The sequence below is a fragment of the Eschrichtius robustus genome, chromosome 1, assembly GCF_028021215.1.
Source record: "Eschrichtius robustus isolate mEscRob2 chromosome 1, mEscRob2.pri, whole genome shotgun sequence".
NCBI lineage: Eukaryota > Metazoa > Chordata > Mammalia > Artiodactyla > Eschrichtiidae > Eschrichtius > Eschrichtius robustus.
This window is the reverse complement of record NC_090824.1, coordinates 138,114,021-138,141,520: the sequence shown is the minus strand read 5'-3', so window position 1 is coordinate 138,141,520 and position 27,500 is coordinate 138,114,021. Positions and strand designations below refer to the sequence as shown.

Genomic DNA, 27,500 nt, shown 5'->3' with positions numbered 1-27,500 from the left:
TGTTTGGGTTGCGGGTAGACAGGGAAGCAACAGCATATAACTAATAACTGAAACCAAAGGAGAAGGTGGGATGTGCCAGGACAAATGGTGAGAGGTGGTGTAAGGCCAGAGCCCTGAGGTATATGTAATACCCAGGACATTTAATGGCTGGGTAGAGGAAGAGGGGCCTGCGGAGGAAACTGAGACGGAGCACCCTTAAGGATAGGAAGAAAAAACAAGAAGTAGCGTCTGAGATCACGAAAGCTGATAGAAGAATATTTCTCAACAAGGGGAGAGATCAAGTAGAGTAAGGGTTGAGAAACGTGAGATTAACAAGTGGAGTTATGGCTGACCTTGACCAGAGGCGTTTCTAGGGGGTGGAAGGCAGATTGGAGAGAGATAAGGAGTGGGAGGGGAAGGACGAACACAAGCAGCTCTTTCTGCAAAGTTGGCTGCCAACGGGAGATAAGACGGCAGAGAAGAACGTAGGGACTTGAGGAGCGGAGGTGGAGGAGGGATGGAGGCTTAAGCATGATTAACTGCCACTGGGAAGGAGCCAGTAGAAAGGGAGACTGAAGCTACAGGAATGTAATGAAAATTCATTCAACAATTAGTTGAGCGCTTCCTACGTGCCAGATCAGTTCTCCCATCCTCTCCAGAGAATACGCGTGTAGGCTACACATATGACAGGTTTAACCTAAGGCTTTATCTTCAAGGGAAAGAGGGTCTCAAGCTGTTTTTCGTAGGAGTTCCAATTCTGCCCCTCTGCCCCTCCCCCCACCCTACCCCCCACATCACCGGATACCCCGAAGGAGCCCCAACACCGCTGGATCTCACAACCTCAATTGGACACTTGAAGCCACAACTAACGGGTCTCTAAGAGGGCCAAACTAGTGACGCCAACGCCACAGCCTCCCCGGCGTTTCGCCCCAGCTCGCGAGAACAGAAGCGATTACGCAAGGAATCGCCTTCTGGCTGGCTCCGCCCCTTTCCTTTCTTTGTTTCCATGCCCGAGGATCTCGCGAGAGTTGGGCGGCAAATCCCGCGAGCTGAGACCTGGGGCCGGTTCTGCGGCTCTCGCGGTGTTTGCGCGAGACTGCTCCTTTCCTGCTTCCCTTGCCGGTCCGGCTGCTTTCCTCCCCCTCTTCCCCGCCCGACCTCCCCCTCCTTCCCCCGCGGGCCCCCTCCCCGCAGGGATAATATGGTCTCCGGCGATGGACGCCCCAAGTGCAGGTTAGTTTCAGTTCACCGACTGGATCTGGCAGCTGGAGACGCGCGCTGCCCCGGCCCCGAGTTCTTTGCTTCTCTCTCCTGGAGTTTCTCGGCCGGCGCCGGGGCCCTCCGGGCTCAGGTTGTGCTCCCTTGGGGCCTGCCTGCTGGGCCGCACTCTCTGCGCCCAGGCCTCGAGGGCCCGGCCTCGCCGCCCTCGCCCCTCAGCGTGACCCCACCAAGGGCCGTCCGCTCCGCCGCTGGCCTTGACCCGTGCCGGCCTCGGCCCGTTGGCCACTGCTGGCTGCCAGCGGCTTCTCGGTACTCCTCAGTAGCACTAGGGTCGAGGAAAGGCCCACCATCTTCTCCCCGCCCCCCATTTGTAAGAGATGAGGGTGGGGGCTAGTGTCTCCTTGGTGGCGTCTCACGTAGCTAGTTGTTTATTCCGCTGTCCAGCCTCGAGCCCCTCCCTCTCTCTTTGCCTCTAGAAGCAGAGGTGGGGGGTGGTCAAGGCCGAACACTGGTCAGCCAGTTCTCGGACCATTTATTGCAGCGCTGGATCTCCTCCCCCCATCCACCTCCCTCGCTTAATCCTCAATAAAAAAGGGAAAACATTATATAGTCTCAAAAAGTGAACAGTGCTTATCGCTTCTCATTTCGGACCAAGGTCCTAGCAGTGTTGGGGGTCCTGCCCACCTACTGCAGTGAATCTGCACAAAAGATCTGAAGGTTCTTTAACCTCAAGGCTGCCTCCCCGCCACTTCCCCCAAGAACCTTAGGAGCTGGGGCACATTCAAATAAGTCCCCTGGGTCTTTGACTTTGTAGTTAAGCTTCAATTCGTACAAAACCAGAAAGACGTGTCTTTTAGGGAGAATCTGCTAATTTACCCAGATATTTTGTTGTTCACCTTTACCTTTAGTCTTAAGGCCTGTGAAGGTCTTACCTGATAAGTTGTTTGTTTTGGTTTGGTTTTGATTTTATTCCTGTTGTTTAATGCTGTGTAAAAGTCCATCTTTTGGTTATTTTTTTAAAAATCAGTTCTTCTAACATAATTGTGGCGTTGTCCTGTCTGTATTTATGCAATTTTCAGGACATGTCTTCACAAAACATGCCTATTCATCCTTTAAATCATTCTTATTGTCCCTTTCTAGGTATTCTTTATTATCACATTTTCAGGAGTTAATTATTTTACTTTCTAGGTATTGTCCCTTTCTAGGTGTTCTTTATTATCACATTATCAGGAGTTAATTATTTTACCAGTTTTTATTTGACAAGGGTCATGGCTTAGAGTTTTACTATCCAATACAGTGGACACCAGCCACATGTGACTATTTAAATTTAAATTAATTAAATAAAATTAAAAACTCTGTTCCTCAGTCGCTGTAACCACATTTCAAGTGCTCAATGGCCACGGCTACCTATAGAAAATATAGGTAATATAGCGCAAATATAGAAAATTTGCGCCATTACAGAAAATTCTTTTGGACAAAGCTGGTTTCTAGGTATTTTCACTTTGAATAAGGTAATTTGTAGCAGTGTTTAATGAAAGTATAATTTTTTTTTTCAGTTTTTATTTGACAAGAGTTATGGCTTAGAGTTTTACTGTCCAATACAGTGGCCACTAGCCACATGTGACTATTTAAATTTAAATTAATTAAATAAAATTAAAAACTCTGTTTCTCAGTCGCTGTAACGACATTTCAAGTGCTCAATGGCCACGGCTACCTATAGAAAATATAGGTAATATAGCGCAAATATAGAAAATTTGCGCCGTTACAGAAAATTCTTTTGGACAAAGCTGGTTTCTAGGTATTTTCACTTTGAATAAGGTAATTTGTAGCAGTGTTTAATGAAAGTATAATTTTTTTTTCAGGATATGCCTTTGAGTACCTTATTGAAACATTAAATGACAGTTCACGTAAGAAGTTCTTCAATGTACCTAGACTTGGAGGCACCAAGTATGGTAATGTTGCTTAAATTTTCTTGGATCTGTTTAGTTTCTAATAATAAAAATGCATTTGTTGAGCTGAGTTGAAAAAATTTTAAATTTATTCCCACCATGTCATAGCAGGTACACCTACACATACGTCTAACATTTTAAAAGCTTCTTGGGCTAGCTTTTGTTTGAGGAGGATGTAAGCCCATACCATAGCTTCTCATTTTAAAATCTAAGTTAGTTTAGTAATGATTTTTACCCCCAAGAAATTACTAGTACAATTTTAAAAACAACAGAAACCTGCCGGATGATATTCTAGAGCTATTAAATGTATATTTTAATTTTCCAAGTGAACAGTGCCACTATCCTTCGAATAGGAATCATCAGCAGGGCCCACTGATTTGAGTTGTTGACCAGGGCATGGTTTGCCCTGGCTTGTGCCCTGACACTCTTGGCAGACCTTTGCAGGCGCCTGACCAGGATCAAACCTTTCACTGAGGTTTCAGAAGAGTGAACTTGGCGGAACATCAGAGTATTGGATGGAAGTCTTTACTTTATTGACCACTGAGTAATTTTCTCAACCAGGCCGGTGAAGGGAAGACCTGTTTGGAAGAGTGATTTAGATTATTCTTTTCTGACTTTTCAGTGAAAAGAAAAATTAAATGCCAAATCTGTTGCAGTTTTGGAGGGAGCTTTTCCTTAACCTTGGTTATGTTTTTGTTTTTGTTTTTTCCTTCTTCTTGTGTTACTTAAGAAGATTGCTTTTGTGATTTTTCTGTAGATTTTGGTGGGTTTAAATGTTCTAGACTAGCAGTATTTTCTTGTACATTCTGAGAAGATTTGGATATTTTAGAGTATATTTTGGAGAAGATCCCTATCCTAGAATTAGGTTGCCATTTAAAAATAAACAGTTCACCAAAATCCTTTACCTTGCATGTTTAGTTGCTGTGATTTGTATTGAGAGGTTGGTCTTTTCTTAGTGCCATGTGTCTTTCATTCACATTTATTTTATTTCTTCACTGAAGATGAGTTTGTATTAATTTTGAAAAGGGAACAGCTAAGTTGATTATATACAAGAAAGATCTTTTATTTCCCTTCTCTCAAATATCTAGTGATTCTGGCCTGGAAGTTTCTTAACCCACATTTTATAGTTTAGTAAAGTAAAAGAACATATATGAGGATGTTTTTTAATTTGAGTGTAAGTTCTTTCTATGGATAATTTGTGGAAATGTGCCTACTTGAAGATAGCCTGTATTTCCCAAATGCAGGAAATCAGTGGGAAACTATCAAAACAACTGTAAAATGCATTGAAAGAGTGATTAATAAAGTAAGAGCTATATTATCTCTGGAAAATAAGCTGTCACAGGCAACTGTACATAACTGAGTTCCAGAGTACCAGGGTTTTTATAACCATGATAAATTAATAAGAGAATGCCTGTAAATACAAATGCCTTTAAAACAGAAATTTGGTTTTTTTTTTTTTTAATATTTATTTATTTATTTATTTATTTTTATTTTATGGCTGTGTTGGGTCTTCATTTCTGTGCAAGGGCTTTCTCCATTTGTGGCAAGTGGGGACCACTCTTCATCGCGGTGCGCGGGCCTCTCACCATTGTGGCCTCTCTTGTTGTGGAGCACAGGCTCCAGACGCGCAGGCTCAATAATTGTGGCTCACGGGCCTAGTTGCTCCGCGGCATGTGGGATGCTTCCCAGACCAGGGCTCGAACCCGTGTCCTCTGCACTGGCAGGCAGACTCTCAACCACTGTGCCACCAGGGAAGCCCCCAGAAATTTGGTTTTTATTTCTGTGGGGTTAAAACATTGTTTTTAATAGAATGGTTTTATGAGAGGTTTATTAAGTAATTACCTAAATAATTTCTTAGTAATTACTTAGTAGGGAATAAAATTTGAAAGAAGAATTGACTTTGAAAGAAAGGAGCAACTTGAGTAGAAAAACAAAAAATCCTTGCTGCATTTTTGGAGGGACCAGATTGAATGGCCTCCCAGACATGTGCTTAGGAGACATTGCTTTGGTAATCACCAGGGTTCTGGACCACTGCCCTCTCTGCTTCCCACGTTCGGATGCCTACCAGGCTGAGAATCACAGTTGTAGTGAGTAACTTAATGAAGGGCAAGTGTTCTAGCTCTCTTATATGTTGGTGAGGAAAGATAGTTGAGAGCACTCTTCTAAGCTCCCTGCTAACTGTATCAGGAATGCCTGCAGCTGCAAGGAACCGAAAACCTACTGTACAGTGACTCTAACAAATAGGGGTTTATTTTTCTCACTTAACAAGAAGTCTGGATGTGGACATACTGGGACTGTATAGCACCAACATCAGCAAGGACCTAGGCTTCTCACTTTTTTCTGTTTTGCTTTCATTTTTTGGGTTGCAAATAGCTGATGTACCTGCATTAGGTCCATGTTCTAGGCAGCTGGAAGAGCCAAACAGAAAGAAAAGCCCACCCCAGGAGCTTTTGCCTGTATCTCCTTGGCCAAAATGTCATCTCCACTCTCGGCTTTAAAGGCTGAAAGATGGTGTATTTAGCTTTCTGGATTTTGCAGTAGAGAAAGACAAGGGAGAAGTGGTTGAAGTGGTTGGGAGTGGGTAGTGAGTGAACTAGCCTAGACTATCTGCCTCACTAACAGTACCTTCCCTTATTAAGTCTGTCTTTAGATAGAATACAACACAAATTACTTGATTTCTCCTTTTTTATTGCCATTTTATCTTTTTGCTTCCCAAGTTTATACTCAAGGTATTTTTTTTTTTTAATTAGTTAATGCCAGCTGTTTCCTTAGTCAGTAGTTCTCAAACTTCAGTGTGCATCATGATCAGCTGGAGGCTTGCTGGGCCCCATCTCCGGAGTTCTGATCTGGGGTAGAGACTGAAAATTTGGATTTCTAACAAGTTGCCAGGTGATACTGATGCTGCTGGCTTGGGGCCATATTTTGAGAGCCACTTAGTCTTTTTTTTTTTTTTGGCTGCGTTGGGTCTTCATGGCTGCGCAGGGGCTACTCTTTGTTGTGGCGCATGGGCTTCTCATTGCAGTGGCTTCTCTTGCTGCAGAACACGGTCTCTAGGTGCTCGGGCTTCAGTAGTTGTGGCATGCGGGCTCAGTAGTTGTGGCTTGCGGGCTCTAGAACGCAGGCTCAGTAGTTGTGGCGCACGGGCTTAGTTGCTCCGTGACATGTGGGATCTTCCCAGACCAGGGCTCAAACCCGTGTCCCCTGCATTGGCAGGTGGATTCTTAACCACTGCGCCACCAGGGAAGTCCTATACTCAAAGTATCTTTATGGAAGTGGGCATATTGTACACGTTGACCACATTTTAAACTTTCATAATTTCACTAGTGGCAAAATGTCTTTTTAATGATCTGGAGCTGCCTGTCTGGCACTCCAGTGCATTGACTACAACCTTAGAGATTTTGAGTGACTCTCTTAAGTAGATCTCTGAATTTGAAAATATACCTGGTTCCAAGGAAGAGAGAAATCACTGTTGCCCGGAATAGTCAGAGACTGCTTTCTGAAGGAAGGAGGACTTGAATTGATGTTAAACAGAGGGATCACAGAGGCCAGTCAACACTTGGGGAATTAGAATTACCAGCAAGCATAATGGAAAATGAGTAAGGGGGAAGACAGTGAAGAGACTGGCCTGGCTCTAGTGAAACATATTTTAGAGAGTAGCTGTTATTGGGCAAGAGGGCCTTCAGCCTGGTGTAAAGCCTCAGGCCCCTTTCTTTATCTCAGGTTATCTCATTCATCTTTCCTTTTTCCTTCCTAACTGCTTGCTTTTTAACCATGGTACTGCTTAGTCCTGTAGTAGAGCCAAGACTTGGTTTTCCAAATCCTACCTTGTAATCTCTGAAAGAAAATCTGTATTTAATTTTTTAGGAGAGTTTTTATTTTAAGAAATTAGGTTGGGATTGGTAATCAAAGACAAAAACATTATAGGTAGTGTAGAAACAGTTTCATTTTTACGTGCATATACAAATATATGTAAATGTGCTACTTAACAAAAAATACAGTATATATTGTTTTGTAACCTTTTTTAATTTAGTATATCATGAACATCTTTCCATGTCATTGAATACAAGTATCCCTTGCTATCTGAATCTGTTCGGTTTCTGAGTCAGGGATTATGAGTTTGAGTAGAAGGGGATACCTGTACTTTTCTACAGCTTCTACTGTACTGGCTGCACGGTATTACCTATATGAATGCATCATGGTTTAGTTAGCAGATCTTTGAATATTGAGGTTACCAACTTTTCCCTATTTATAAATAAAGCCGCTGTGTGTGTGTAGTAGTTAAATTTGCATGCAACCTTATTATATAGTTACCGGTTGAAAGTATTGTTTCCTCCACCCGCATCACTTTTCTTTTTCACTTTTACTGTATATGTACTGTCTTTTCCAGTCTTTGTCCTTGTATATAAGGAACAGAAACTCACTTAACTCAGCACTCAAGAAAGAAGATGCTGTTACAGTTTCCAAACATCCAAAGGCAAAGGAAGAAAGCACAGTCAGGCCTCATGGGAACTAGAATTTCTAAGCCAGAGGCTGTTCTTTCTGTCACCTGTTTCTTTTTGAAGATCTACTCTCCAGTCTTCTGTCTCCACAGCCCACTTTACTTACTGGTATTGTGTAATACCCAGTATAGCCACTACCAGCCATTCTTTGTGTGTTATGATTAGCTTACCAGCCAGTTAAGACTGTATCTCTAGATGACTTTTTCTCCTATTGTTTTAACCTATAGTTGACCTGTGGTTTGGCTGGGCAAGTCAGGCGTCTGTTGCTGGTCAGTTATCTTGCTGGTAGGAACACAAGTCCATATTTTCTAATCTTGTCTCTTCCATGGACTCTGGAAAGGGCTGTAAGTTCGGTAAGCAATGAAATAGTTTGCTTGTAATGTTTACACACAATACATAACTTTCTAAGGATTACCTTTACCTAATGTGATTCTATTCCATCTACAATCATGCACTCACCAACCCTCCACATTTTGTCCAACGGTCTGTTGGTTTTAACTGTGCTTTTGTAGACAATTTCTATTCTAGATTAGGTCCTTTTGGTAGCAGAGAACAGACACCCACTAGCTCAAGTGAAGAAAGATTTATTGTAATGATACAGAGCTCCCGGGCAAATGAAAGGTGGCTGTATCTCAAGAAAATGGGCAATGAGCCAGAAGTGAGGGAGCTCTTTATTTTTTCTTTCAGGGCTTCAGATTCCTGGCCCTCCTCCACTCTTCTGCTCCCTCTACTTCACTGCAGACAAGCTGCCTCTGCCTACTAACTTTTTACATAGCCACAAATGGCAACCTCTTTCTCTAGCTTAGCTCTTAACAACTTTCTGGTTCAGCCTGTGTTCTGATTGCAAATTCCTGAGAGAGGAATCTATATTTTTTCCACCAGGCTGTTGGTCATTCACCTGCCAAGGGGTTGGCTCTTGCTTCAGCACTGTAGCCAGGGAGGTAATGGGGCACTGAGCACTGTCCATTTCATGGATGGCGGTTTGGACAAGCACCATGAAGTATGCCTGTTATGTCAGCAGATAGTGCTAGATGACACGCTTACCAGGAGCAAATGAGAAGAGTGAGTGTGTCTGTACCTTTATCAATAATAGATATTATTTTTCTGGTTTTCTCTACCTTTGTCAGTGCGTGAAAAAAAAAATCTTAAAGAAGCAGGAATCTGTTTTCTCTTTCTGCCTTCTTGGACTCTCCATGGCGATATTAAAAAACAAAACAAAACAAAAAAACAAAGGTCAGAGTTCTTTATTGGAAATCAGTTCCATTCCAGCCTGGTACCGGTTAGAGATATAAACAGTACCTTGACTAGTGAGACATGGGTGTGAGTTAATCCTGTTGCAAAGTCTGGGGTTACAGGGCCTTCTAGAACAGTTTCTTAATCTTTTCTCCAGGCTCCTGGCCTTGAACAGGGTTTTTAGGTTTACCCTAAAGCTACTCTACCAGTCTCCTTGCTTTCTTAGCCTGGACTCCAAAGATAGCCTCCTTGAGGCTTTAGGCAGGCCTAGAGTGTTTGTTTCCCCCTTTCCATCAGTCTTCAGTGTATTTCTCTTTCATATTTAGTTTATCTAAAGCCTGTTGTTAATATTGATATTTCCTATGGGTAATTTCTCCATCTACTGTTTAAACCTGGAATTAATCACTTTTGAGAAATAACAAAACCCTTTTACATTATCTGTCTTCACTACATTGCTTTATGTTAGGCAGGGAGGATAGTTTTATGCACATGAGGAAAATGAGGCTAAAAATCTCAGTAATATGCCTAAGGTCACATATCTTCTAAGTGAGGAGATCTGGTCTTAGACTCTTATCTTCTGACTTCAGACCAACACTTTTCCCCCCTTAATACCATTCTGTTTCCCAGCTTAATAAGGGCAGTAATAAAGTGCTAGTGTTTATTGATTATTTACTATATCCATTCTATAAGTTCTGTTATTACCCACTTGGCCAGGGTCCCGCTACTAAGTACCATTACCTAATAAATGATAGAGGAGAAACTTGATCAAAAATCTGAGATTCCGAAGTCTATGCTTGTAAAACTGCTACACTGGGGGTTGTATGCTCATGCTTATAAGGACCATAGAGGCACCATAAACAAGTGAAATGGCCCTGGCTGGAATTGTGGCAAGCAGGAGAGCAAATGCCCTATATAAAAGAGTAGGTGCTACTCAGTTCCAGCAGAAATGTGAGGTTGGTGTTGTAAAACTTTCTATTTATCTTAAGCCAGAAATTTGGATATTCATGTAAAAAAATCTCTGGTTTTTCAGTGTTGGCAATTAAACTTTAAAATGTTAAAACTGTGTAGAACAAATGAAACACATCTGCAGGCCAACAGTTTGCGACCTCTGCACTGAGAGATAAATTATATTGCCTAATCATAGTAGCAGCCACTTAGCCTTGAGTGGAAAGATCTACTGTCCTGGAAACCTGGATATGCCTTTCATCAGCTGCCTCCCATGTAAAATAGCAGACCTCGGCATCTTTTTTTAAAGCCTGAACCACCTCTTGGATCTTACACTGAGTAATTGATCAAAAGGATATCTGTTGTTAACAATTCATTTCAGAAGTATGATAACACACATTGTCGTACTTTTTCAGTTTAAGTCACAGGCTTGTTCTGGTTCCCCACATGTCTTTTTGATTACCTATCTTTAGAGGATTAGCTTTCCAGATTCATAGGATTCTGGAAATTCCTGGTTACAAGAGGTGGTATTAATCCAGCCCAGTTTTCTGTTGATACTTGGTGCATGCATCTCTCAACAATGCTGTTTAATTCATTCAGCTAAGATTGAGTACTCACATGTTTCTGGCGAGTGAAAGATGGCTAAGATAGCATCTTTGTGCTAAAGAAAGCACACAGTTTAGTAATGGAAAATGTAAGTACAGTGCCTTAGTATGTTGTAGCAGTCTCAGTCCAATCAGGACATAGAATAGGGGAACTTTAATGTAAATAATTATTAACTGTGATAAAAGAGTAATTGTAAGATGTAAGGAAATTCTTTATGGTACCTGTAGGGCTGACAGAGAATACCCAAGGAAGGAAAAATTGGAAGGGGGTCAGGTACCATTGGAGAAGGTGTGGTTCAGCTCATTAGATCGCAGAGAAGTTTGCTGGTTTGGTCAGACTGGAGCTGGTCTGGAGTTGCTGGGCAGGCAGTAGGCCGTCATCTTGAGTACATGCAGGGGAGTAGGCAACCAGCAACTGGTACTGTGAACGTGTATTGAGAGAACAGATGCTGGCAGGGGCAAGAGCCCTTCATGATGCATGGGACACATGGGGGCTTGCAGAAGCAGCAGCAGCTCGTTGTGTGACCCTCCAGGCAGCTTGCAAGGGAAGTCCACGCAGTGGCAGGGTAAAGGGTCTTCTGCGTGGAGCGTCTTGGTCCAGGTTCTGGCACAGGCAGGAGGAGTCTTTCAGAGTGCACAGCTTCATAGGAGCTCTGGTTCCCGTGTTGAAAGGGCTACGGTGATAATACCAAATGTGCATGTCTGTATTTTTTATATATTGTATAATAAAATGTGTCCACATTTGGAAGATCTGCATAACTCAGTGAACCTTTATTTCTCAAAGATCTTCAGTGAACACAGTGAGCAGAGAGTGGTGGGACAAGATAATGAGCAGACAGGCTTATTACTTCATTCATTTTTGAGAAAATGTCTGCCAGATATCCATATTTGAATAATCATAGTTGGTCATTTGTTCTTTCAAGTGAAAATGGTGTTCTTTGGAAAAAGTGGCTAATTTAGCTTGTCATTCAGTCATACACGTGTTTTTCCCTTGAACAACGATTGTACTGTGGTTTTGAGCAGAAATGCTATATACACTTCATTGTTGTCACACAGAATATTGAGACTTGACCTCAGTGGTTGAGATTTAATAAAATTAACACTTTTTCTGCTTTGTCAAGGACATTTTTTTTTTCCTTTTCTTTTTTTTTAATCAGTCATCAATTTTATACACATCACTGTATACATGTCAATCCCAATCGCCCAATTCAGCACACCACCATCCCCACCCCACTGCAGTTTTCCCCCTTGGTGTCCATACGTTTGTTCTCTACATCTGTGTCTCAACTTCTGCCCTGCAAACCACTTCATCTGTACCATTTTTCTAGGTTCCACATACATGCGTTTATATACGATATTTGTTTTTCTCTTTCTGACTTACTTCACTCTGTGTGACAGTCTCTAGATCCATCCATGTCAAAACAAATGACTCAATTTCGTTCCTTTTTATGGCTGAGTAATATTCCATTGTATATATGTACCACAACTTCTTTATCCATTCGTCTGTCGATGGGCATTTAGGTTGCTTCCATGACCTGGCTATTGTAAATAGTGCTGCAGTGAACATTGGGGTGCATGTGTCTATTTGAATTACAGTTTTCTCTGGGTATATGCCCAGTAGTGGGATTGCTGGGTCATATGGTAATTCTAGTTTTAGTTTTTTAAGGAACCTCCATATTCTTCTCCATAGTGGCTGTATGAATTTACATTCCCACCAACAGTGCAAGAGGGTTCCCTTTTCTCCACACCCTCTCCAGCATTTGTTGTTTGTAGATTTTCTGATGGTGCCCATTCTAACTGGTGTGAGGTGATACCTCATTGTAGTTTTGATTTGCATTTCTCTAATAATTAGTGATGTTGAGCAGCTTTTCATGTGCTTCTTGGCCATCTGTATGTCTTCTTTGGAGAAATGTCTATTTAGGTCTTCTGCCCATTTTTGGATTGAGGTGTTTGTTTCTTTGATATTGAGCTGAATGAGCTGTTTATATATTTTGGAGATTAATCCTTTGTCCGTTGATTCGTTTGCAAATATTTTCTCCCATTCTGAGGGTTGTCTTTTCGTCTTGTTTATGGTTTCCTTTGCTGTGCAAAAGCTTGGAAGTTTCATTAGGTCCCATTTGTTTATTTTTGGTTTTATTTCCATTACTCTAGGAGGTGGATCAAAAAAGATCTTGCTGTGATTTATGTCAAAGAGTGTTCTTCCTATGTTTTCCTCTAAGAGTTTTATAGTGTCCAGTCTTACATTTAGGTCTCTAATCCATTTTGAGTTTATTTTTGTGTATGGTGTTAGGGAGTATTCTGATTTCATTCTTTTACATGTAGCTGTCCAGTTTTCCCAGCACCACTTATTGAAGAGACTGTCTTTTCTCCATTGTATATCTTTGCCTCCTTTGTCATAGATTAGTTGACCATAGGTGCGTGGGTTTATCTCTGGGCTTTCTATCTTGTTCCATTGATCTATGTTTCTGTTTTTGTGCCAGTACCATATTGTCTTGATTACTGTAGCTTTGTAGTATAGTCTGAAGTCAGGGAGTCTGATTCCTCCAGCCCCATTTTTTTCCCTCAAGACTGCTTTGGCTATTCGGGGTCTTTTGCGTCTCCATACAAATTTTAAGATGATTTGTTCTAGTTCCATAAAAAATGCTATTGGTAATTTGATAGGGATTGCATTGAATCTGAAGATTGCTTTGGGCAGTACGGTCATTTTCACAATATTGATTCTTCCAATCCAAGAACATGGTATATCTCTCCATCTGTTGGTATAATCTTTAATTTCTTTCATCAGTGTCTTATAGTTTTCTGCATACAGGTCTTTTGTCTCCCTAGGTAGGTATATTCCTAGGTATTTTATTCTTTTTGTTGCAGTGGTAAATGGGAGTGTTTCCATAATTTCTCTTTCAGATTTTCCATCATTAGTGTATAGGAATGCAAGAGATTTCTGTGCATTAATTTTGTATCCTGCAACTTTACCAAATTCATTGATTAGCTCTAGTAGTTTTCTGGTGGCATTTTTAGGATTCTCTATATATAGTATCATGTCATCTGCAAACAGTGACAGTTTTACTTCTTCTTTTCCAATTTGTATTCCTTTTATTTCTTTTTCTTCTCTGATTGCCGTGGCTAGGACTTCCAAAACTATGTTGAACAATACTGGTGAGAGTGGACATCCTTGTCTCGTTCCTGATCTTAGAGGAAATGCTTTCAGTTTTTCACTGTTGAGAATGATGTTTGCTGTGGGTTTGTCGTGTATGGCCTTTATTATGTTGAGGTAGGTTCCCTCTATGCCCACTTTCTGGAGAGTTTTTATCATAGATGGGTGTTGAATTTTGTCAAAAGCTTTTTCTGCATCTATTGAGATGATCATATGGTATTTATTCTTCAATTTGTTTTTTTTTGTTTTTTTTTTTTTTAATATTGGCTATATTCCCCATGTGGTACAATATATCCTTATAGCTTTTTTTTTTTTTTTTTTTTTATGGCTATGTTGGGTCTTCGTTTCTGTGCGAGGGCTTTCTCTAGTTACGGCAAGTGGGGGCCACTCTTCATCGTGGTGCGTGGGCCTCTCATTATCGCGGCCTCTCTTGTTGCAGAGCACAGGCTCCAGACGCGCAGGCTCAGCAATTGTGGCTCACGGGCCTAGTCGCTCGGAGGCATGTGGGATCCTCCCAGGCCAGGTCTCGAACCTGTGTCCCCTGCATTGGCAGGCAGACTCCCAACCACTGCGCCACCAGGGAAGCCCTTCAATTCGTTAATATGGTGTATCACATTGATTGATTTCCGTATATTGAAGAATCCTTGCATCCCTGGGATAAATCCCACTTGATCGTGGTGTATGATCCTTTTAATGTGTTGTTGGATTCTGTTTGCTACTATTTTGTTGAGGATTTTTGCATCTATATTCATCAGTGATATTGGTCTGTAATTTTCTTTTTTTGTAGCGTCTTTGGTTTTGGTATCAGGGTGATGGTGGCCTCATAGAATGAGTTTGGGAGTGTTCCTTCCTCTGCAATTTTTTGGAAGAGTTTGAGAAGGATGGGTGTTAGCTCTTCTCTAAATGTTTGGTAGAATTCACCTGTGAAGCCATCTGGTCCTGGACTTTTGTTTGTTGCAAGATTTTTAATCCCAGTTTCAATTTTATTACTTGTGATTGGTCTGTTCATATTTTCTATTTCTTCCTGGTTCAGTCTTGGAAGGTTATACCTTTCTAAGGATTTGTCCATTTCTTCCAGGTTGTCCATTTTATTGGCATAGAGTTGCTTGTAGTAGTCTCTTAGAATGCTTTTTATTTCTGTGATGTCTGTTGTAACTTCTCCTTTTTCATTTCTAATTTTATTGATTTGAGTCCTCTCCCTCTTTTTCTTGATGAGTCTAATGGCTTGATGGCTAATGGCTTATCAATTTTGTTTATCTTCTCAAAGAACCAGCTTTTAGTTTTATTGATCTTTACTATTGTTTTCTTTGTTTCTATTTCATTTATCTCCGCTCTGATCTTTATGACTTGTTTCCTTCTGCTAACTTTGGGTTTTGTTTGTTCTTCTTTCTCTAGTTCCATTAGGTGTAAGGTTAGATTGTTTACTTGAGATGTTTCTTGTTTCTTTAGGTTGGCTTGTATAGCTATAAACTTCCCTCTTAGAACTGCTTTTGCAGCATCCCCTAGGTTTTGGATCGTCGTGTTTTCATTGTCATTTGTCTCTAGGTATTTTTTGATTTCCTCTTTGATTTCTTCAGTGATCTCTTGGTTATGTAGTAACGTATTGTTTAGCCTCCATGTGTTTGTGTTTTTTACGTTTTTTTCCCTGTAATTCATTTCTAATCTGATAGCATTGTGGTCAGAAAAGATGCTTGATATGATTTCAATTTTCTTAAATTTACTGAGGCTTGATTTGTGACCCAAGATGTGATCTATCCTGGAGAATGTTCCGTGCGCACTTGAGAAGAAAGTGTAATCTGCTGTTTTTGGATGGAATGTCCTATAAATATCAATTAAATCTGTCTGGTCTATTGTGTCATTTAAAGCTTCTGTGTCCTTATTTATTTTCATTTTGGATGATCTGTCCATTGGTGTAAGTGAGGTGTTAAAGTCCCCCACTATTATTGTGTTACTGTCGATTTCCTCTTTTATAGCTGTTAGCAGTTGCCTTATGTATTGAGGTGCTCCTGTGTTGGGTGCATATATATTTATAATTGTTATATCTTCTTCTTGGATTGATCCCTTCATCATTATGTAGTGTCCTTTCTTGTCTCTTGTAACATTCTTTATTTTAAGGTCTATTTTATCTGATATGAATATTGCTACTCCAGGTTTCTTTTGATTTCCATTTGCATGGAATATCTTTTTCCATCCCCTCACTTTCAGTCTGTATGTGTCCCTAGGTCTGAAGTGGGTCTCTTGTAGACAGCATATATATGGGTCTTGTTTTTGTATCCATTCAGCAAGCCTGTGTCTTTTGTTTGTTGCATTTAATCCATTCACGTTTAAGGTAATTATCGATATGTCTGTTCCTATGACCATTTTCTGAATTGTTTTGGGTTTGTTTTTGTAGGTCCTTTTCTTCTCTTGTGTTTCCCACTTAGAGAAGTTCCTTTAGCGTTTGTTGTAGAGCTGGTTTGGTGGTGCTGAATTCTCTTAGCTTTTGCTTGTCTGTAAAGCTTTTGATTTCTCCATCAAATCTAAATGAGATTCTTGCCGGGTAGAGTAGTCTTGGTTGTAGGTTCTTCCCTTTCATCACTTTAAGTATATCATGCCACTCCCTTCTGGCTTGTAAAGTTTCCGCTGAGAAATCAGCTGTTAACCTTACGGGAGTTCCCTTGTATATTATTTGTCATTTTTCCCTTGCTGCTTTCAATAATTTTTTTGTCTTTAATTTTTGTCAATTTGATTACTATGTGTCTCAGCGTGTTTCTCCTTGGGTTTATCCTGTATGGGACTCTCTGTGCTTCCTGGACTTGGGAGGCTATTTCCTTTCCCATGTTAGGGAAGTTTTCGACTATAATCTCTTCAAATATTTTCTCTGGTCCTTTCTCTCTCTCTTCTCCTTCTGGGACCCCTATAATGCGAATGTTGTTGCGTTTAATGATGTCCCAGAGGTCTCTTAGGCTGTCTTCATTTCTTTTCATTCTTTTTTCTTTAGTCTGTTCCACAGCAGTGAATTCCACCATTCTGTCTTCCAGGTCACTTATCAGTTCTTATGCCTCAGTTATTCTGCTATTGATTCCTTCTAGTGCAGTTTTCATTTCAGTTATTATATTGTTCATCTCTGTTTGTTTGTTCTTTAATTCTTCTAGGTCTTTGTTAATCATTTCTTGCATCTTTTCAATCTTTGCCTCCATTCTTATTCTGAGGTCCTGGATCATCTTCACTATCATTATTCTGAATTCTTATTCTGGAAGGTTGCCTATCTCCACTTCATTTAGTTGTTTTTCTGGGGTTATATCTTTTTCCTTCATCTGGTACATAGCCCTCTGCCTTTTCATCTTGTCTATCTTTGTGTGAATGTGGTTTTTGTTCCACGGGCTGCAGGATTGTAGTTTTTCTTGCTTCTGCTGTCTGCCCTCTGGTGGTTGAGGCTATCTAAGAGGCTTGATGGGAGGCTCTGGTGGTGGGTAGAGCTGACTGTTGCTGTGGTGGTCAGAGCTCAGTAAAACTTTAATCCACTTGACTGTTGATGGGTGGGGCTGGGTTCCCTCCCTGTTGGTTGTTTTGCCTGAGGCAACCCAACACTGGAGCCTGCCTGGGCTCTTTGGTGGGGCTAATGACAGAATCTGGGAGGGCTCACGCCAAGGAGTACTTCCCAGAACTTCTGCTGCCAGTGTCCTTGTCCCCATGGTGAAACAGAGCCACCCCCCGCCTCTGCAGGAGACCTTCCAGCACTAGCAGGTAGGTCTGGTTCAGTCTCCCCCCGGGGTCACTGCTCCTTCCCCTGGGTCCCAATGCACACACTATTTTGTGTGCACCCTCCGAGAGTGGGGTCTCTGTTTCCCCCAGTCCTGTCGAAGTCCTGCAATCAGTTCCCACTAGGCTTCAAAGTCTGATTCTCTATGAATTCCTCCTCCCGTTGCTGGACCCCCAGGTTGGGAAGCTTGACGTGGGGCTCAGAACCTTCACTCCAGTGCGTGGACTTCTGTGGTGTAAGTGTTCGCCAGTCTGTGAGTCACCCACCCACCAGTTATGGGATTTGATTTTACTCTGATTGCGCCCCTCCTACCGTCTCATTGTGGCTTCTCCTTTGTCTTTGGATGTGGGGTATCTTTTTTGGTGAGTTGCAGCGTCTTCCTGTCGATGATTGTCCAGCAGCTAGTTGTGATTCTGGTGTTCTCGCAAGAGGGAGTGAGAGCACGTCCTTCTACTCCGCCATCTTGGTTCCTCCCCCAAGGACATTCTTAAGTGAAACTGGTATTTTGCCTGAAAATGAACGATACAGTGAGTACAAGTACAATTTGGTGCCACTGCTTTGAGTCCTGCTAAGGCATCAGCAGTTTTATCCACTATTGTATTTGAACCTTCAGCACATATGTCAAAATTGTGGAAAAAGCAAATAATGTCTTAGTTGACCTTACAGATTCCCTGAAAGAGTTTCAGGGCCCCCCAGGAGTCCAGGGACCACACTTTGAAAACCACTGGTATGGGGCATGTATGGAGATAGAAAGATGAACTAAAGAATCTGGGTGAGAGATGACATAGTGGTGGCTTGTACTAGTTTTAGTGGTGGTGGTGATAGAAGTAGACAAACTCAAAAGATATATGAGAGAGGTGTCAAGGATGTTGCCTAGATGCTTTGGCCTAAGCATCTGGGTGGAAGGTGGTGCCATTTACTGAGCTAGGGAACACAGAGGTGGTAGTGATATGGGACAGGGGCAGAGGGGAAAGCAGAGTTCAGTTTAGGTACTAGTGAATTTGGGAACATATCAGTATTCAAGTAGAGATGTTTGTGAGGCAATTAGCTGCATGGTTCTGGAGCTCAGAAGACAGATCTGGACTATAGAAAAATCTTTTGGAGTTATTGGTGTAGAGATAGTCCATTGAAGCCATAGGATCAGTTAAAACTCCTGAGAGGAGACGATATGGAGTGAGAAAAGAAGTAAGCCTAGATATGAACTCTGAGGAACTCCTACATTTAAAGACCAGGTAAAGGAGTAGAGGTCAGCCAGGAAACCGAAACAGTACTGCCAGAAAGTGTTGAGAACTGTAAAAGTGCCAAAATTTCACTCCTTGTAAGTTAAACTGACAGTTTCATAGATGCTGGCAGAAGACACAAAACTCTTGGATCAGAGACAATGGACAGTTTATTACCTATAGCAAAGCAGTGTGCTTGGTACCAACATTTGTTGAAGAGGGCCAGGTAATACCTGCACACAGAGATTGTGTTACAGAAAAGGAAGTCTGACTTAGGGAACCCAAATCTCTTATAATGGACAGTAAGCATGCCTGCCCTTTGCTCCAGAAAGAGACCCTATTTTTATCTTCCAAGGCTATTCACTATATTAACATCTTTTTCAAGATAGTCTGGAACAAAGGCAGTCATTGCTTCTGCTTGCAGGTAAGGCAGAAATGTGAGATTGGAGACATGGAGAATGGTATTGTGAAAGCCAGTAGAAAGAGTGTTTCAAGAAGGAGGAAATTGTTAGCTCCATTTAGTATTGTTGAGAGAATATTGAAACTCTAGTTAGAGCTGTTTCATTGATATTTTAAGAAATCAGATTGGGCTGGGCTGAAGAGTGAATGGAAGTGTAGAAGTATAAAACGAAATGTGTAGAAAAGTGGACATTGGGAATATAGGTGACTCTTTCAAAAAACTTGGTTGAGAGTTTGAAGAAAATAGTACTTGGAAGCTGTGTGTGTGTGTGAAACTGGGGCTAGAGACTTCAAATGCTGATGGGAAGAATCCAGTTGAGGGATAGATTACAGAAGAAGGAGAGAGAATTGATGACTCATGGGTCCTAAAATGTATCACTGGGAATTGGATGTGGAGCTCCTATAAAAGTTGGCATTTAGGAGGAGGAGGTCCACAGCTGCCTTCTCAACTGGGAAAAGGATAAATTGAGAGGTATCTAGGCTTGTGTGTAAAGTAGGAGGAAGTGAAGATAGGAACTATTAGTTTTTATTTATCTAGGAGGTAGGAAGTGGGGCTAGATCCTGTAGGAGGCAAATAGAGATTTGATTTTAAGGAGAGTAGTTGAAAGTATGAGTGAATTATTGTGGAGTGTGGGAAAACAAGCAGATCAGAGAAACAAAGTAGAATTTCTGAGTGAATGGTGAGGACCCAACTGAGGTTGTAATCGTGTATTTATATTGGTACCAGTTTCTCTGGTTGATATTTTAGGGATTTGTTTTTTCCTTCCTCCTCCTTTACACATCACCACCAATAAAACCACAGTGAACTACTTCGCAACCACTAGAATGGGTATTATATAAAAAACAGACAATAACAAATGTTGGGAAGGATATGGAGAAATGAAGTCACTTCATACACTGCTGGTGGGAATGTAAAGTGGTGTGACCACTTTGGAAAATAGTTTGACAGTTTCTTAAAACATTAAACATAAATTTAACATATGACCCAGCAATTCCATTCTTAGGAATCTACCCAAGAGAAATAGAAACGTTCTCTACACCAAGATTGGCAAATGAATCATCTCAGCAACATTATTCATAATAGCTGAAAATTTGAAACAATCTAGATGTCCTTCACTGGGTGAATGGATAGACAAAATTTGGGATAGCCATACAATGGAATACTCTTAAGCAATAAAAAGAAATTAACTATAGATACATGCTACAACATGGACAGACCTCAAAAGCATGCTCAGTGAAATAAGCCAGCCACGGGAGACCTTATTGGATGATTCCATTTGTATGAAATATCCAGAAAAGACAAAGCTATAGAGACAGAGTAGATCAGTAGTTTCCAGGTGTAGGCAAGGAGAGGACAGGGATTAACAGCAGATGGGCATGAGGAATCTAATTAAGTGATGAAGTATTCTAAAACTGATTTATGGTGCTGATTGTACAACTTGGTAAATTTGCTAAAAAAAAATCATTGAATTGTATCCTTGGAAAGGGTGAATTATGTGTAAAATATGCCTCAATGAAGTTCTTTTTAAAAAGAAAGAACAGTTCTTCATAAGTGGGAAAGTGATGTGGGGTTCACCAACTGAAAGGACAAAACAGGTTGGTGTTTTGGTGTTTTGATGGACAGATAGGATAAAAGAACAAAGGGGAAAAAGTGTACAGTTTGGGGAAACGAGAGATTTGACCACATAGGACCTAAACTGCTTATGTGAGGGGAGGTACAGACAAGCAGGTGCTGATGGATAAGGGAGAAAGTAAGTCCTCATGGTGTTGAAGAACAGGTGTGAGAATGGGGATCAGAGAGGTTTGGAGAAGGAACTTTTACGATGGTATAATTGGAGCATGAGATAGTATGTGGTGGGGGGCCATAGGGAGAATAGGGAAGAAGAAAGAGATTAAGGGCCTTGGTGAACTTTGTGCCTGATCCAGAGTGGGGATATGGAATTAATATTGCTAAAAACAAACTAGAGCGCATGTGTCCATTTTTCCACACCTGCTAGCTTATTCTCTACTGTTAGGGCTCTGGAGTATCTTACTTTAAGGATTAAATGAGATAATGTAGGTAAAACACATTGATAGTTTCTCCTTAGTGGATCCTAAGTAAATAATTGTAGGCGTTACTGTTTAAAAAGTTGAGGAAGAGAATTGTATTAGTTTTCCCTCACTACATAATACATTAAACCAAAAGCTTTGTGGTTAAAGCATTAGTAAACATTTATTATCTCACAGTTTCTGTGGGTCAGGAATTGGAAAATGGCTTAGTTGAATAGTTCTGGCTCAGGATCTCTCGTGAGGTTACAACAGGGGTTAGTTGGGGCTGCAGTCATCCGAAGGCCTGACTGGAGCTAGAGGATCTGCTTCTAATGCGGCCCATTCACACATGGCTGGCAAGTCAGTGCTTGCTGTTGGCACAGAGGCCTCAGTTTTGCTCCACATGAGCCTCTCATCAGTGCTGCTTGATTGTCCTTGTAACAGGCTGCCAGCTTCTCCCAGAGTGAGCAGTCTGAGAGAGGAAGGCTAATGCTGGAATACTTTTATAACCTAGCCTTAGAAGTCACACACTGTCATGGACCTAGAAATTATCATACTAAGTGAAGTAAGACAGAGAAAGACAAATACAGTATGTTATCACTTATATGTAGAATCTAAAAGAATGCTACAAATGAACTTTTTTACAAAACAAATAGACTCACAGACATAGAAAACAAACTTATGGTTACCATTGGGGAAAGGGCAGGGGAGAGGGATAAATTAGGAGTTTGGGATTAGCAGATATGTACTACTATATATAAAATAGATAAACAACAAGCACCTACTGTATAGCACAGGGAGCTAGATTCAATATCTTGTAATAAACCATAATGAGAAATACATCTATATCTATATCTGAGTCACTTTGCTGTATACCGGAAACTCACACAACAGTGTAAATCAACTATACTTCAATGAAAGAAAGAGAGAGAGAGGAAGAAAGTCCTCCACTGTCATTTCTGCCATACTCTTGGTAATACAAACAACTGATCTTCAGTGTAGGCTATGTGAGAGCATGAATGCCAGGAGGTGAAGATTACTGGTATCATCTTGGAGGCTGGCTACCACAGAGAGAAATAAGAAATAAATTGTTTTTGTTTGGGGGAGAGGGTGTTTATTTGCATCTTCCCTTGCTGTAGGCCTCTAGTAGTTATTATGAAATTAGACAAATCTGCAAGTTAGTGCTCCTTAGTGACAAAATGTCCAGTTAACATTTGTGATTCTTTTTTTCTTAGCACACTCTTATCTGATATTGCTTTTTAATTTAATATTAATTTTCAAATGATAGAGTTAAAAAACAGTAAGACCACCGAAATTATAACCAAAAGAGTAACCCTGCCCCAAATTTCTACTCTGCAGAGAATACTTATTTTTAATTCTTTTGACTATTTGTTTTGGTAATGTCCTCCATATTATTAAATAGCCTTGCTTATACAGCTGTTTCTTGATTTTTCCATTTTAGACTTTACTTTTTACTATGGAAAATGAGAATTTGGCGCTTTTCTTCTCCCCTACATATATCCCATGTACCTCTTCCTAGTATAGGTATAATTTTTGGTTAAATCAATGTTCAGTGCTTATATTATGACTGTAAATATTCTCAGCCAATCCATGTAGTAAATGATGATTGCATCTCGTTTCTCTTGCAACTTTGTATTTTTTTTCTGGAATTAACGACTGTCTTTTTTTGTTTGCTTAGTTTTCTATGTCTTTATCAATACTTCATCTCCAAACTCTCCAAAAGAACTAAACTCCTTCTGGTATAATCAGGTAATCTATCAATTAATTTTTTTCCCTCCTCTTAGCAGCATACCATCTGGACTCCATCTTCTATTGCACTGTGGCTTACACGGTGTTGCCCTAGAAGAGTCTCTGCGCTTTCCTGTGTCAGAGACTATTTCCTAGATTTCATGATTTTTTATTTTCCACTTACTTCCTTGTTTTATAGAACATATCCCAGTAGCTTCCTAAGAAAGGGTGCCTGAGAAGTAAATTTTTGAGACGTTGCCTGATTAATTGATAGTTTACCTGTTTACAGATTTCTAGGTTGGAAATTATTTTCTCTTGGAATTTTGAAGGTATTGTTACATTGCCTTCTAGTTTCTTACACTCCTCTTAAGAAATTGCAGGCTATCCTGATTGCTAGTCTTTGTTTCTGATTGCCTTTCCCCTATGTAGACATTTAGTTTCAGCTTTCTCTATTCTGCTCAGTCCATTACCAGTCAACCAAGGACTATTTTCCAAAATTTTGTTAGTTTTGCTTCTGTTTCTTTCCTTGTTCTTGTGAGTTTATAATTTTTTAATTTCTTTACTATTATCTTAGTGGGTTGCAGGAGAGAGTGGAGATAATTACTGGTGTTTATTTTACCATATTTTACTAGAAATCTGACAAAATGCTTTTTATGAAGATATTTAAAACAAAAAATATTCCTGAGATTGTTTTTCCAGAATAATTAACCAAAGTTAATTTTGTGTTTGCTTCTGGGATAATATTTTACTTCTCATCATTTCCAAATGTTCTGTTAAAAAAAATGTCCCCCCGTCATTCCTCTTGGTTTTGGGGGCTTCATTATGTTTTTCATTGAGGTAAGAATGGAAACTAATATTTGTTAAGTACCTACTGTTTGTCATAATATGTTTGTTTGAGGGTTTTACATGTACTAGATAGATGCTGAGGTAAGATATTCTTCACATATATTAGGTAGCTGGCATTCCCAATTTAAATGAGAAAATGCATCAACTTGAGTTGCTTTCCAAAGGTCATACCTATTGTAAATAGCAAATACTGGCTTTGAATCTAGTATTTCTGATTATGTAGTCCTTTATCCTATTTACTTACAACTTCATTAATCTTCAATTTGTGTGTGTTAAAATTTTCAAGCATAAAAGTAGGGAGAGAATAGTATAATAACCCACCATGTATTTGTCAGCTAGTTATCAACATTTTGTCAATCTTTTGTTTCAAATATTCCACCATTTTTAAAATTTGTAAATGTACTCCAGTATACATCTCTGATGTACGAAAGGACTTCTTATAACTAACAAAATTAACAGTAATTCCTTAATATGATCTAAAACCCAGTCCAAGTTCAGATTTCTCTGGTTGTCTCAAAAATACATTTATTCAGTTGGTTTGTTCACACGGTATCCAGATAGGATCCACATGTAGCATTTGGTCTTTTTGTCTCTTAAATCTCTTTTAATCTATAATATTCATCCTCTCTCCTTTTTCCATGCCATTTTTATTTTGAAGAAATCAGGTTCTTTGTTCTGTAGAATGTACTACATTCTGGATTTGATTGCTTCTTCATGGTTTTATTTTATTGTTGTACTATCCCCCATATTTCTTGTTATCTAGAAGTTAGAGCTGGATGTTTGATTAGATTCAGGTTTATTTATGTATGTATTTATTTTTGCAAAGAACATCTCCTAGCTTATATTTCCTATTTCATCAGGAGGCAAATAATATCTATAATGTCCTACTTTTGGTGATGCTGAGTTGGGTATAGTTGTTCTCAGCTTGATCCGTCCATTATAAGTTCCCCATTCATATTACCACCTCAGGATTTTAGCATCCACTTATGATCATTGTACAGATCCATTATTTCATTAGGTGCTGCACATTGGTGATTTTTCTAATTATATCACTGCCCTTCTACATTTATTAGCTGTAATTCTGCTATTACGAGGAACTTTCTCCTCTTTACTGTTTTGTCACTTGAAATCAGGAAAGACAAGATTAATGATTGATTTTCCCCCCTTTATTTGTGAGTTTTCAGAGTAACGAGTTTCTGTAGCAAAAGAGTCATTATGAACTAAGGGCTATTTATATATATGATATATTTTAGTGTATTATAATCATTATTCATTTTGTTGCTCAGATTGATCCATTAGTGTCCCCATTAGTCTTTGATAACTTCTTTGGTTTCTGACACAGGATGTTCCAGGCTCATTTTGTGCATATCCTTCCCCAAATACGGAATTAACCATTTCTCCAAGGAACTCTGTTTTTTTAAAAATGGGAAATAGTATTTAGAAACAGCAACCTGAGTTGCTAGTGGTTCAGTACTATTGGATTGTCATCATTTTAGGCATTTTCACTGATCAGAGATAGGAAATACGTACATATTTTTTAGAAAGAGAAAAATCATGAGTTTGTACTGATGATACCTATTGAAATGTAAGGTTTTTTTTAAACTTAGCTACTCTGATTTTATACTTGTACGTCATTACTCTTAAATCTTGGTTCCCAACCATAGTAACAAAAGTACTTTTTGCTTTCTTCTCATTGTATATATGACAATTTCGAAACTACAATATCAGTACTGATGACTGAACATAATTTGTTTTCTTTGTGGATCTTTTTGCCCTTAGTATATATCCTGCTAGGGAGATACAACCAAAATACTGTATGGCATATATACTAAGTTTTTTATTTTATCCTTTCATTGTTCTTTCTTGCAGGGGGGAGTATATATTATTATATATTTAATATATAGTATTTTAAATTATATATTTAATATATTTAAAATTATAGTTTTAAATTTTATATATAATATATAATAGTACATATTCTTATACATATTTTTTTTTACTCCCTTTCTTACTGTAAAGGTATATACTATAAATATTGTTTTGCATTGCTTTCTCTCTCTTTTTTTTTTTTAAACATCTTTATTGAAGTATAATTGCCTTACAATGGTGTGTTAGCTTCTGCTTTATAACAAAGTGAATCAGTTATACATATACAATATGTTCCCATTTCTCTTCCCTCTTGCATCTCCCTTCCTCCCACCCTCCCCATCCCACCCCTCTAGGTGGTCACAAAGCACCGAGCTGATCTCCCTGTGCTATGCGGCTGCTTCCCACTAGTTATCTATTTTACATTTGGTAGTGTATATATGTCCATGACACTCTCTTACCCTGTCACATCTCACCCCACCCCCTCCCCATATCCTCAAGTCCATTCTCTAGTAGGTCTGTGTCTTTATTCCCGTCCTGCCACTAGGTTCTTCATGGCCTTTTTTTTTTTTTTTTCCTTAGATTCCGTATATATGTGTTAGCATACTGTATTTGTTTTTCTCTTTCTGACTTACTTCACTCTGTATGACAGACTCTAACTCCATCCACCTCATTACAAATACCTCCATTTCATTTCTTTTTATGGCTGAGTAATATTCCATTGTATATATGTGCCACATCTTCTTTATCCATTCATCTGTCGATGGACATTTAGGTTGCTTCCATGTCCTGGCTATTGTAAATAGAGCTGCAATGAACATTTTGGTACATGACTCTTTTTGACCTATGGTTTTCTCAGGGTATATGCCCAGTAGTGGGATTGCTGGGTCGTATGGTAGTTCTATTTGTAGTTTTTTAAGGAACCTCCATACTGTTCTCCATAGTGGCTGTATCAATTTACATTCCCACCAACAGTGCAAGAGTGTTCCCTTTTCTCCACACCCTCTCCAGCATTTATTGTTTCTAGATTTTTTGATGATGGCCATTCTGACCAGTGTGAGATGATATCTCATTGTAGTTTTGATTTGCATTTCTCTAATGATTAATGATGTTGAGCATTCTTTCATGTGTCTGTAGACCATCTGTATATCTTCTTTGGAGAAATGTCTATTTAGGTCTTCTGCCCATTTTTGGATTGGGTTGTTCGTTTTTTTGTTATTGAGCTGCATGAGCTGCTTGTAAATCTTGGAGATTAATCCTTTGTCAGTTGCTTCATTTGCAAATATTTTCTCCCATTCTGATGGTTGTCTTTTGGTCTTGTTTATGGTTTCCTTTGCTGTGCAAAAGCTTTTAAGTTTCATTAGGTCCCATTTGTTTATTTGTGTTCTTATTTCCATTTCTTTGGGAGCTGGGTCAAAAAGAATCTTGCTGTGATGTATGTCATAGAGTGTTCTGCCTATGTTTTCCTCTAAGAGTTTGATAGTGTCTGCCCTTACACTTAGGTCTTTAATCCATTTTGAGTTTATTTTTGTGCATGGTGTCAGGGAGTGTTCTAATTTCATACTTTTACATGTAGCTGTCCAATTTTCCCAGCACCACTTATTGAAGAGGCTGTCTTTTCTCCACTGTATATGCTTGCCTCCTTTATCAAAGATAAGGTGACCATATGTGTGTGGGTTTATCTCTGGGCTTTCTATCCTGTTCCATTGATCTATATTTCTGTTTTTGTGCCAGTACCAAACTGTCTTAATTACTGAAGCTTTGTAATATAGTCTGAAGTCAGGGAGCCTGATTCCCCCAGCTGCATTTTTCGTTCTCAAGATTGCTTTGGCTATTCGGGGTCTTTTGTGTTTCCATACAAATTGTGAAATTTTTTGTTCTAGTTCTTTGAAAAATGCCAGTGGTAGTTTGATAGGGATTGCATTGAATCTGTAGATTGCTTTGGGTAGTAGAGTCATTTTCACAATGTTGATTCTTCCAATCCAGGAACATGGTATATCTCTCCATC

The 27,500-nt window shown here is 39.7% G+C and overlaps 1 protein-coding gene across 1 annotated transcript in view; it reads left to right on the top strand.

Annotated features, from left to right (window-relative positions):
• The first annotated feature begins 1,100 nt into the window (after positions 1-1,100).
• Positions 1,101-27,500, top strand: part of IREB2 (iron responsive element binding protein 2) — a 63,547-nt gene continuing 37,147 nt past the window's right edge. Inside the window, exons 1-2 of the mRNA XM_068556389.1 lie at positions 1,101-1,212; positions 3,063-3,152. Of these exons, the coding sequence (XP_068412490.1) occupies positions 1,194-1,212; positions 3,063-3,152 (109 nt within the window). The 5' untranslated portion in view covers positions 1,101-1,193. The remainder of the gene's footprint in view (positions 1,213-3,062; positions 3,153-27,500) is intronic.